We start from the raw sequence: 12,835 nt of genomic DNA, 5'->3' as shown, positions 1-12,835 counted from the left end.
GTACGGACATGTACTTAGACGACCAATAAATGCTCCAGTTTGATGATGTGAAACTATAATAAACATGCATATCAAATGAGGAAGAGGAAGACCAAAAAAGACTGGGTTAGCAAGAATAAGACAAGATAAAATTTATTTAGATATAGATGATGATATAATAAGAGATAGAGTTCAATGGCGTAAAAGAATTCATACAGCCGACCCCACCTAGTGAGGAAAGGCTTGGTTGTTGTTGTATTCATCGCACAATTACTACCATGTTTTTAGAGTGTATTCTCTCTCTTTGCTACACATCTATCATCATTTTTTTGTATAATAAGCAAATTCATGATTAATATCAATCATAGAATAATAAAATATGCTCTAACAGATGAATACTTTAGTGTGAACCATCTAAGCATAACAAAATTAAGAGAGTCCGACAATAGAACAAGATGACAAAAGAAAGAGCTTAACAAGAACTAGTGAAATCTCGACTAGTTTAGAGTTCAACCAAAGTTATAAATGCTAGGCTCGAGTTTATGATAGCTGCATTTAACTCCAAATTGGGGATGGTTTTCTACATCATAAAATACCCACAACCTTACAAGCTCTTGTAAGGTTAGGATGCAAAACTTTCACTCTCATTACTTATTTTCCCACATGAGTGCATTCAAGAAATTACATCTACATTTATTATGAAAGCGGAATTTCCATTACTAAATCTAACCATAACAAGACCCCTCATTGCTCATTCTTATTATGGTTCTCACTTAGGCTAATGGATTCACCGTGCAAGCCAAAAGGAGGATCTTACCTTGGTTCTGAAGGTCGTGAATACTGACACACATTTTGAAGTGGATGTCTAAAATTGCCTAATCATGATTAATGGTGTTGCTTAAAATAATATAAAGGGTTGGGAATTACAATAGCAAGGGTAGTAATTTAACAAAATCCATGTTCTTATGTCTCCATACCAAGATATGGATCAACCCATAAAGGAAAAAATTGTATCACATGCAGTTGAAATTATACTTACATTGTCATCGCCCTAATTCAAGAGACAAACTATTTAGCACCCTAAATCTTACTGTGATACTTAACAATAAGAAGACACTACCTAAATCAGATGGCAAACTAGATTTGATCAAAAGGGTAATCGACAATCAAGAGAGGAGGGCAACTAGGGTTCCTTTTAGAAGTGGTTCTCATGCTTCTCCATGAGGGTTCACCGAGAACTTTTGTTGGAGGAATTGCTCGAAGACCGGTTGATGAGCAATGCCAGCATTGCACAAAGGGGCATCAAGGGGAGAGATGGGGTTGGAGGATCCCACTTCAGAGGTTACATGTGCATGAGAAGGAGATCGAGTCATCAATGACTGAGTCATAGTAAATGATTGGTCATGATGGTGGTGGGTCTTCGGTGCAAGCAATAGGGACGATGGAATCTTGCAGAGGGGGTAACTTCATGAATGGAGAGTGATAAGGTTAGAGGGGTCAGTTGAATCTTGCATAGATGACATGGGCAAGGGTGTTCAGGTTTCTAAATGCAATATGCCTTCCATGGTGGAGAAGAAAATGCACAAGTTGTGGGAGAAAGAAAAGACTAGGGATTTAATTGGCAAATATTATAAAAAGGCCCTCCTAGTTCACAATTTACAATGTCTTTGGTTTTCTGTTTTTAAAATTATTATAGTTACAAAGAGAGTAAATGAATAGTCCAAATACCTTTGTGATAGAGATGGTGGTAATAATAAAATAATATGGCTGACATAAAGTGATCTTGGTCCAAATAAAATAAACTAGAGTTGATCTTATAAAATAAAGTGAGTTTATCCATGATTAGTGTAAAAAGATAACGACTTAGACCTGATCTTTGTATCTTTTGAGGAAATGCTTCGGTTAATCCGTCTGAAATCTTCACCCTTTTCATTACATTCTCATATATATCTTGATTAGTTTAATATACGCTACGTTAACACCTCTCTTTTCTAGAATTCTTTATATAATTTTCGGACTCTATCATAAGTTCTCTATGTCGACAAATATCAAATGTAAGTCTTGCTTATGTTCCCGATACTTTTCAATTAGTTGCCTGATAAGATGTTCTATTGTCGACCTTTCAGGTACAAATCCAAATTGATTTTTGATCACTCTCCTTCCTTAGTCTTTTTTCTATTTCTCTTTCTTAAAGTTTCATGGTATGACTCATTAGTTTAATACCCTTATAGATTACATAATTTTGTACATCTTATTTATCTTATATAAGGGAACTAGAGTACTTACCCTTGTTAGACTTTTTTTAGTTTCCAATATTAGATTGAATAATTTTGTAAGTCATTCGATATCTTGTTTCCCTATACACTTCCATGTCTCTATCAGATTATCATTTGGTCCAACTATTTTTTTCATTTTGCATCCCATTTAAAGCTTGATCTACTTCTGTAGTTTGAATTCTACGATAAAAATACTCATTTGACCTACTTAAATTACTAAGGTTAAGTTGTTATCTAAACCTTCATTAAAAATTGATGAAAATGCATTTGCCATGCTCTTTTATTTCCTCATTATTTACTAGTACCTTTTGCATTCATCTTTAATATATCTTATTTTGATAAGATTTCTTGTGTTCCTCTCTTATTTTAGCTATTCTTTAAATGTCTTTTTTTTTCTTTTGTATTTAATTTTTGATATATGTGTTCAAAAGTTTCATTCTTAGCTTTATTCTGTGTGTCTGTTTTCTTGGTCTTTTTTATTTTTTTAAGTTTTTTTTGTTTTTAGAAGTATATAATACCTTATAGGTTGTCGTTTTTTCCTTTAATTTCTTCTGTACTTTCTCATTCCACCCTTAAGATTTTTTACCCGGTAGTGCACGTCTTGTTGACTCATCGAGTATAGACTACTATTTTCAACTTTGACACCATCTTATCACATGTCATATTCGAGTTGTTGTAATACTTGTACTCCTACTATCTCCTTAAATATGTTTTGCTTCCTATCTTTTAACTTCTACCACTTAATTCTAAGAGTCGTGCATATTTTTTCTTAGGTAGCTAAGCTTTCTCCAGGGATAACCTTACAAGTTTTACAATCTTTCTATCCTTCTTTTTTACCATAAGAAAGTCAATTTACGATTTCTTATTTTCACTTTTGAACGTGACCAAGTGTTCTACTTTTTTCTAAGAAACATATTAGCTAGTATAAGGTTATATGCTATCGTAAAATCTAATATAGTTTTTCCTTCTTCATTTCTTATTCCAAATCCATAACTCCCATACACCCTATTATATTTCTCATTTTTCACTTGTACATGCCCATTTAGATCTACTCTTATTAAAATCATTTCAGTTGGTGAAATGATTTATAATATCTCATGTAGGTTGTCCCAAAATCTAGATTTGGTGTGTTAATCTAATCCTATTCGAGATGCATATATACAAATTACATTAATAGTTTCTTTCACCACCACTATCTAGAGAGTTATAATCCTATTCTCCTTTCTAATTACTCTAACAACATCATCCTTTAGTAAACTATCAACAATAATACCTACTCCATTTCTTCTCATACTCTTTCTTATGTACTATAACTTAAAATCTAAATTTTTCTATCATCTTTGCCTTCTCTTCTACTCATTTTGTCTCTTGCATACATAAAATATTAATTTTTCTCCTAATCATTATATCTATTATCTCCATTACTTTACTGTTCCTAGATTCCATAATTAATTTTCCTATAATATTTGTTCCTATCCGACTCTTGCATATTTAACACTACATTTAAGTTTCACGGTCGGACTTGCAACGTGTTCCTTCCGAAGAACATCCTAGTATTAACACAATAGTTTGATTCATCCATTCATTGAATATTTGTCTGAAAGTCCATGTTGACTGATATTCATCTGGACGTGGGACCGGCGATTTGTACTCATTCTCAAATCTTGAATAAAAATATGTGGCATCAAAAATGCTAAAACAATTCAAATATGTGCTATTAATGGACAATAATCTCAATAAAATTCAGGAATACAAAACATAGAGGCTAGATGCAGAATTGGTGAAAGAGAAATATTTCCAGTGCCCTTAACTGATAAATGAGGCCAATTGGAATATAAAAAAACATAGAGCCTAGATGCAGAATTGGTGAAAGGGAAATGTTTCCAATGCCCTTAACAAATAAATGACACAAATTTACTCTTGTGACACTAGTAGGACCTGTTAGGGGACAACCAAGGACTATGAGATAGATAAGTAGCAAGGGAGGCTCCGTAGGCAAATAAGATAATTTTTTGAGATAAAGCAGTAAAAACAGTCTAAAACAAGCATTTGGATCTGCTTGCCTACTAGCGCAATTATGTTGGCCTTGCAATTGAGATCCCTTAGAGAATAAGTCAACTTCCAATGTGCAGCAATCAGTTGTAGAATCAATGGTGGAACCATAGTCGAGGCACATAGCATCTGCATATGATAGGGAAGGCATGAAGGAGGCACTAAGGATTTGAATTTCATTGACTCCAACTCAGGACAGGCAATATGAAGAAACATGATGATGAATAGTCTGTCAAAGAGGTTCTGCATGGCTTTGACAAACGACATACTTGGTGGCCATCTAGGTATCAGAATTGTGTAATTGGAATATATTACCCATGATTGGCTCGAGAAATGCCATCCTTATATAGGTCTTGAGCATGTGTCAAAGTTATTGACATGGTAAAAAACAACAGAAGATACTTATGAGGCTGTGAACAATGGGCTCCCATAAGAGTGCAAGAAATTGTGCATCAATCTACCCTCATAAAGCCCTGGTAACTCACAAATCTTGACATCTCAGATCCTGAGGTTGCTTACATCGGCCTATTAACCATACATGAATGGATACAATCCACGAGGCATAGTTCCATAAGACTCTATGTGGTATTTGTCAGGGGCCTCAAGAGGTTAGGAAAGACCACAATGTGTGGCATTGAAGATGTAAGATGAATCTGACATTGTAAGATTTGAAGCTGCTCATCACACTGAATTGTTGTTTGGGCCTGGAAATGTGATGATTGGCTTGAAATTATCTGCAAGCTCAAAAGAAGGGATGACTTGGATTGGCCTAAAGAGGAATGATACAGCTGGATTAGGCCTAAAATGATATATTGGCCCAAAAAAGAGTCTCAGTTGGAGGTCTCAGTTTGATTAGGTCTCGATGCTTGGAGAGTTGCTTGATGATCATGGATTGAGAATGCAGCAATGGTGGTATGGGTAAGCAGGATAAGCCAACGAATGAAGTCATTCAAACATAAGAAGTGGCTACAATGATGAATTGAGTTAGGGAGCCTCATCCAGGAAGAACCGTTTGTCAATGAAGAATGATGCCACTCATGTTGGAGCAGCTGTCAACAATGGAAAAGTGGGTGGCCACTGACATTGCGGAGTGCAAGCGACAAAACAACAACAACAAAGCTACTTCAGTAAGGTCATCATGAAGGTAAAGGTTTCACGCAAGGATGAGTGTATTTTTGTGAACATGGGGATACCATAGTCACAGACAGGGACAACACATTAATTGTGTGAGGATGAGTGGACTTCACTGAAGTGAGGGCTTTTATGGAAACACCACGAAAGGACTTCGCGTGGATAACACTTGTGAAGAAGGATCCACATTATGGATTACATGGGAAGGTTGAAGATGGTATAGATGGCTAGCTCTGATACCATGTTAAGGTCTCCTAGGTAACCCCTATATATGTATTATTAATCAATTAAGGGGTATTACTGATACACATTTACAATATGAATATTTATAGATTGCTCCAGACTTGTACACAACAGTTAATAGATTCAAAATATTTAAAATTCAAATGAGGATTCATGTTCATCCATCTTTAGTATTCTCTCATTTGTTGTCTGAAGGCAAACAACATGAGTTCTTTACTGCTTGGTTGTCTATCTTCAAAATTCCTCGTCAACCTCATTGAGACGATTCCTTTAATATAAGCTGACTGGAGGATTAATTATTAAGCAGGATTTGTGTGATCAGAAATCACCATTATTAGTATCTGGAAATAATTCAAGATGATACATGACATTAGTTGAGAAGTTATCAACTATTCAACATGTTATGCTAGCAGATGACAGTCTAACTGTTCCTGGACAAAGATAGACCTGCTATAAAGAAAAATACTATGTTATCAAGATTTTGGTTATTTTAATGTCCTGAAGTTCCAGGAAAGATACGATACGGTATCTTTAAATCATTTCTAATTCCTTGGTTCAAGATTCTCATTTATGGTCAGAGGTTTTCAAGGATGATCTAATTATTTAATGACAATTAGTCAGCACTAGTGTGTTATTCATGGTTGCAAAAGTATGCTTCATTTTGGTAAATATTGATTTCTCCTCTTACATGTTCAGGATGATTCAATAGTCAAAGGAAAGTCATAAGCTTGGATTAGCTTTAAACATTTTTAGTGAACATGTCAGTATGTACATTATTTTCATTATTGAAAATCATAAATTTTATGCATGCATAAAACTGTATACATTATTATTTCTTCCCTATTAATGTTTTTAGTTGTCTAAATGTGGCTTTTGATCCATCTCCTTGGTTGAATTTTCTTTCTGTGGTGCCATATTTTTATTTGGAGTAGCATGTGACAATTCTTTCCAATTTTCCTCTTATGTTTTTCTGTATGGAAACCAAGTTTAATGCTTTTCTGTTACTCAAATTAGATATCTATAACTGTCTGGAGCAATCACAGGGTAGATGCAGAAGTATCATGATGCAATTAATGTTGGCCGTTTTTTGTTGAAATTAACTACAGATGCTTCAATATTTTCCTATAGTTATGTCTATTCTGTCTGTCCAATAATTGGTTGCCTTAGGTACTTGTATTTATCTACTTTCAGTCACTGGGCCAACCTCCAAATGAAGACCGCAACAACAATCTGAAGGAAGTTAGCAGCAGGGCAGTACCTGCATGCATTCTCAAGCCCCACCTTGAAAATATTTTTCAGCAAGCATCTTTTCAACAGGTATCATCCATTCCTTAACAAATTCATGCATGCCTGACTGAAATCTAACGACGAATTTTTTAGTTGTTTAGAACACTGACGTGCCTAAACTTTGTGGTTTTAATTGCCAGGATCTCATTATGAATCTGTTAAATAGCTTGCAGCAAAGCGAGATAATTGATTGTGAGTTTTAAGATATTCTTGTTGTGTTTTTTGAAAGATCAAAGTAGAAAATTCTGTTGAGCTATTCTTTTTCCTTTTTTTTACTGCAGTTCCTTCCCAAGCTCAAAATGTGAAGAATGAGAAATTGGTAAGCATGCTATACTTTTTACTCTTCGATCTTCATGATTATATGCTGTTGGTAGTATTATTCTGATTAGTTGTGTGTTTATCAGATTTCCATAGAAACATTTGGGTTATGCCAACTCTTGTATTATGCGAATTACTTTTGTTTATTAGATTCCAAGAGTCCAAGAGAGACATTTGGGGTTACCTCCTGTTCCAACTATGTTAATCTTGCAGCACATGGTTCTTGAGTGAATAGTAAATTACTATTTTACTAAAATTTTGCATTTGATTTTTCATTGCAAATGGAGTTGCTATAACATTGGCATTGCAGTTAATTTGTACAAAATGTAGAACCAATACATTCTATCAATTTATGTCCTACTCACTGCCTTACCACCTTTGGTGTCAGAATCACAAGAAAGATTGAAAGAGGAAAGAAAGAAAAATTATATGGTGACTTATTGTGGTAGTCATAACTTTATTCCTCTACTGGCAGCATATATGCATTTTGCTTTACTTATATCATGGAATAAATCACTCAAAATGGAGATTGAGAGATATAATAAATATGTAATTGATTACTATACGCAGGTAAACAATGACTAATTCTGGTTGCTAAAGGGATGCTTTTGCACCACACTGCTCTTTTGTTGTTAAATTAGTACTTGTTCATCCTTTTTTTCAGTTTAAATTGAGTGGAAATGATGTAAAGTATGGTTTATTGCTGATTAAGATTTATTTTTAATAGCTGGACGGTGTGAACAGCGAAAGGGAGCGCATACTACTGAGTAAAATCTCAGAGCTACAAGCCAGGTAGTTTCTCTTAGCTGTGTAGGTTATTCTAAATTAAAGGCATTTATAACAGACCAACTTTAGACTTACAAAATCATAATCAAAGTTTCCAATATGAATGATGAAGTATGATCTCATTTTGAGTGAAATTAAATGTTAGTGATTCTCAAAATCATATTTTCATGCCTGCAACTGAATCCAAAATTTTATTATGGACCCTATGAATACTCCATGCATGTACCATTTTTTTTTGTTAGCTATAATAAGTGTTTTTTTTTTAAAAGAAACAAACAAGAGTCCCCTTAACAAGCACTAATTTTCTTGATGACAATGGCACCCTATAAACACATAGGACCAAGTGAAATAAATATTTTACGATGCATGTCTCTTCAGATAACATGGACTCGCTATATCCTGCATTATACTAAACTGAACCTTAACACTATGCCTATTGTTTTGGTTTTCAATTCGGACTTTATTTAAAGGGACACATGTTTTTAAAAAACAGTTCCATATGGATTTATAATCTTTTGAATGCTAAGTTTATATGGTATTACATAAGTAAAGTTTTCTTCTATAATTCAGATTGTAATGTTGTGCTCCTAGGGCACCTGATATCCAGTTGATTTATCTCTTCTTGCTGCAGGATGATTACCCTAACTGATGAGCTTACTGTAGCAAAGCTGCTACATATTCAGGCAAGAAAAACTCTTTGATACTACTATAAGTTAGGAATGGCTTGATCATTACAGATATCTTATCATTTTTTATCTTTGCCTAAATTCTTGTTCTATCAATTTCTACCAGTATATGTTGGCTATGTGGGTATCTAGTATTAGTTATGGCAATCCCTTATTACTGGAAAAAGTAGCTGAGAGTAGATAATAGTTATGTTAGTGGTTTTATATTCTTTTATTTGTTTCCACCAACAAGAGAAGCGGATGCTTTGGAATGCGATACTAAAAGTTAGTCTCTTTTATAATACTCTTTCTATTTGTAGGATAGGGAATTATAGTTTTTACCAGTTACATTTCTAGACAAACTGCCATTTCTGTTTGTACCAGTTAAATTTACCATCATTAGTTGTCCAGGTTTAGTTCTAAGGCTGTTCTATGATTTGCTTATCCTGCTTGTGCATGTAAAGTATTTTTAATGACCAAAGGACGAACATATTCTAAGGATTGTAACATAACGAGTTAAGAGAAAAGCAGTGCCATTGAATGGGATGCTTATATGTTTTTCCTTTTATTTATCACTTGGCTTAGCCAATTGATTTCCTGCATTTTTCAGTTACAACAAGAGTTAAATGCATTGTATAACCATGAAGAGAACAAGAGGAATGAAGAGATAGAAGAATGTTGATCAAGTTCCTACATCCTGGAGGTTTTGGATCTTTTATCATGCCAGAAATATAGATATTCCTGGCTGAGATCTCTTCCACGTACTTTCTTGTTACCTATCTTAAGAAGATCTAATAGAAAGGAACTAACGAAGATCAATTTCTTGGCTCTCACAGTGGGGCATATGGCTTGGTCTGTTGGAGATCATATTGTCCGACGCTACAAAATGTTCAGGATCATGATGTACAATGTAAGCTGTTAGGTTTTCTGTGGTTCCAATTTTGGGAAAATTCCATTTGTTTAAATTTGGTAGAAAGCACTGTGTTGCTGTAACGCGTTGCATCAAGTTGTATTTGTACAGTGCTGCAAAGTCTGTCCTTTCTCTCTTTTCCGGTGGTGTCAAGTTGTATTTGTACAGTGCTACGAGTCTCTGGTTTCTCTCTTTTTCAGGTGCTTTGTTGCCTTGGATTTGAAGTTAAGAAGTTTGAAGATCAAGCGGTTGAAGCTGCTTTTGCAAGTCCTATTTATTGTATTCAAACTTCATGGTATTATAATAATCATATTCATATTCATTTGCTTTGTCATGAGTCATATATATACATTTCCTTTTGTATTTCAATTTATGAATCGTGATTATAGGACGCCTGCTTTTTCTCATTTGAGCATGTGAACACCAACCAGATGCTAAAGCTACATCCTGATCTCTTTTCATTGTTTGAGCATGTGTCGGACACTCATCAGGTGTTTCGATTGCCTTTGCTCGTCTGAGTTTCACCTACCATGCAGTACCAATGTTTATCGTCGTGTGTTCTTGAGAATCCATACGAAAGGAAGATAGCTCTAACAAGATCTTCATCAACTATAGATTCATTATCCTCAAGAATACTGTGGCACGATATTTTGGCATCTAAATGAATGAGATGTAGTTCAGGCATTGAGAGCTCAATTAACTGTTGGTTGTTTGGGAGGCCTGTACTATCATTCTAAGTAATTCAACAAGTGAAATGAGGTAAATTTAGTCATGCTTAAAGACAATAATTTAAGCCGCTACTTATCCCAAGAGGGTCTTCGGTTGGAATCCGCAATATTAGAGGACCATCATATTAAACCGGCACTCTAGATCAAAAGGTTTTTTTTTTAAAATATTAAAAGTAAAAAAACATTCTATTTTTTTTTATCGAAATTACCCTAATGATAAAAAAAGGTAATTTCGATAAAAAAAAAAAAAACTTATGCATAGAGTATTTTTATATAAAAAAGCTTTATTAAATATCTAAACTTAATTAAAATCATTTTAGCACCGTCAAAATCATTATAATATTATTGTAGTAGTCATTTATAATTATAAGAATTACTTATAATTAGCAGCAGTCAATTAAACAGTTGATATAATTTTGTTTAATTAGATATTATTATATTATAGCAATTATTAATTAGTCAATATAACATTGTAACAATAATATTATAATAATTTTGATCATTTTAAATAATTATAATTAAATTTAAGTAATTTTAATTATGTTGATAAAGTTTTTTGATATAAAAGAATTTTATATATAGTTATTTCAGCCAATTGAATCATTTATTATAATAATATTAAAATAAAAATATATTTTAATAAGAAATATATTAGAAAGTTTTTTTTTTTTTTTTTTTTTTTAAAAAAAACACTTTTTAGTATTTTGATTATTAAGGGGGTGTTTTGAATTATTATTTTTTTTCTAAGCTAAGCAGGCTTTTCTGAGTTGCTTGTCGTGTGAACTCACCAGCAGCTCTTTCTTCAATTTGCTGAGTTGCTGGTCGTGTCAACAAGCTAAGCATTCATTAACTCTGCTAGCATTCATTACCCACTTCCATTACAAGTTCAACTCGACTAGTTCATCCTCTCTCATCGAATATGTTCACCGTTCCAGAACACACTCCTTGCCAACGAAAAACACCACCAGTTTTAGCAGTCAGATGTCAATCACCAACAGTGCTAGAAATACGGATCATATTGAGATATATATAGGCAATTTAGCGCATGCAGATTTAGGAATTCATCAAAACGCACTTTACTTATTTACTGAAGGATAAACTTAAATTTTTTACTCTTTACATTCCTATCCCTTCGGTCTTTTTTCTCCTCTCTTCGCTTTCTTTTCTATTATGCATACATACAACCTCTCCTTTTGTTTTTTTAATTTCCTATCTTCTCTTTCATCTCTCTTTCACACCATGCATACGTGCATAACTCCATCAGATTTATAATTTAACTAATTATTTTAATAATATTTTAACATTTTAAAAAAGACAAAATAAATAATGAAGTATACCGTTAAATTTCTTACTATCTCAGAAATATATAGAGCCTTAAATAAATTCAATCAAATCTATTTATATAAGTCCATTAATATTTTTTGATCAAAATTTATTGATAGACCTATTTAAGTTTAGTTGGACTCATTTCAAGGCTAATGAATTTTTGAAATTGTAAGGAATCTAATAGTACCTTCTATTATTTATTTCAACTTGGGCTGTAAATAAGCTATGCATGCATGCATAGGAGAGAGGAAAGAGAAGAGAAAAAGGTTGGAGTGGTAGAATGGGAAGAGTGGAAAATTGAGTGTTCCTTTTGGTAAATACAAAAGTGTACCGCATCTTTTTATCAATTTACAAACATGTATGCACGGATGCGCATAAGTGCCTCTCACGAGTGGAGGCACCTACAATGATAATAGGCGCCTCCCCCCATAAGAGGCACCCATGCGCATTGCCCACGGGTGTCACCTAGCATAACAAATCTCTATCTTTCTCTCTATATATACACAAACGATTTTGATATGCTATGCTTCCTTTCTGTCCACGACTGCGATGCCTGGATCAAATCCAGAGGCCCCAATTGTTAAACAACATTTTTTTTTGTTTATTTTTTTTAGCTCAGGGTTAAGCCAATATAAGATTTTGCTTTTAGGGTTTGGGGGTTGGGCCATAGTGTTCAAGTTAAAACATATTTTAAAAAAAAATTAAATGCTCACCGAGTGTACGACATTTGAGGTATAATATTTAGGGTTTAAGATTTAAGAAATTTTTTATTTAAAAAAAAACGTACCTAAATATTGAGGTTTTGATCACTTCTAGGCACCTCGAGCATTTGTTGCACACAGACGTGTAGGGATGAGCCACATAGCATATCACTATATGATATATATATCGAAAATTTACCAAAAGATGTATGCAGGTTTCCAAATTTACCAAAAGATGCACACTACTTTGGTATTTACCAAATGACGCATTCAATTATGTGCTCATCCCATTTTATCCCTCCTGATAAATATAATTTTTCTTTCTCTTTTACCTGTCATTTTTTTTTCTCTCGTCTCTTTTATCTCTCCTATGCATGCAACCTCTCTTCTTTTTCCTTTCATATCTTTTCTTTCCTCTCTCTTTTGCATGCAT

The 12,835-nt window shown here is 33.6% G+C and overlaps 1 protein-coding gene across 3 annotated transcripts in view; it reads left to right on the top strand.

Annotated features, from left to right (window-relative positions):
* Positions 1 to 9,969, top strand: part of LOC121975134 (serine/threonine-protein kinase 26-like) — a 75,008-nt gene extending 65,039 nt beyond the window's left edge. Inside the window, exons 17-23 of one of the 3 annotated variants that reach the window (XR_006110274.1) lie at positions 6,873 to 6,998; positions 7,109 to 7,160; positions 7,250 to 7,287; positions 8,014 to 8,078; positions 8,704 to 8,755; positions 9,348 to 9,498; positions 9,574 to 9,969. Coding sequence is in view for 2 of the 3 variants with exons in the window: in XM_042526558.1 (XP_042382492.1) it covers positions 6,873 to 6,998; positions 7,109 to 7,160; positions 7,250 to 7,287; positions 8,014 to 8,078; positions 8,704 to 8,755; positions 9,348 to 9,419 (405 nt within the window). In the remaining variant the exon portion in view is untranslated. Of the gene's footprint in view, positions 1 to 6,872; positions 6,999 to 7,108; positions 7,161 to 7,249; positions 7,288 to 8,013; positions 8,079 to 8,703; positions 8,756 to 9,347 lie in introns of all 3 variants that reach the window. The other 2 variants (XM_042526558.1, XM_042526557.1) reach the window with 2 other exon arrangements.
* The last annotated feature ends 2,866 nt before the right edge of the window (positions 9,970 to 12,835 follow it).

Source organism: Zingiber officinale, chromosome 4B (genome assembly GCF_018446385.1).
Source record: "Zingiber officinale cultivar Zhangliang chromosome 4B, Zo_v1.1, whole genome shotgun sequence".
NCBI lineage: Eukaryota > Viridiplantae > Streptophyta > Magnoliopsida > Zingiberales > Zingiberaceae > Zingiber > Zingiber officinale.
This window is presented reverse-complemented; position numbering and strand designations above follow the sequence as displayed.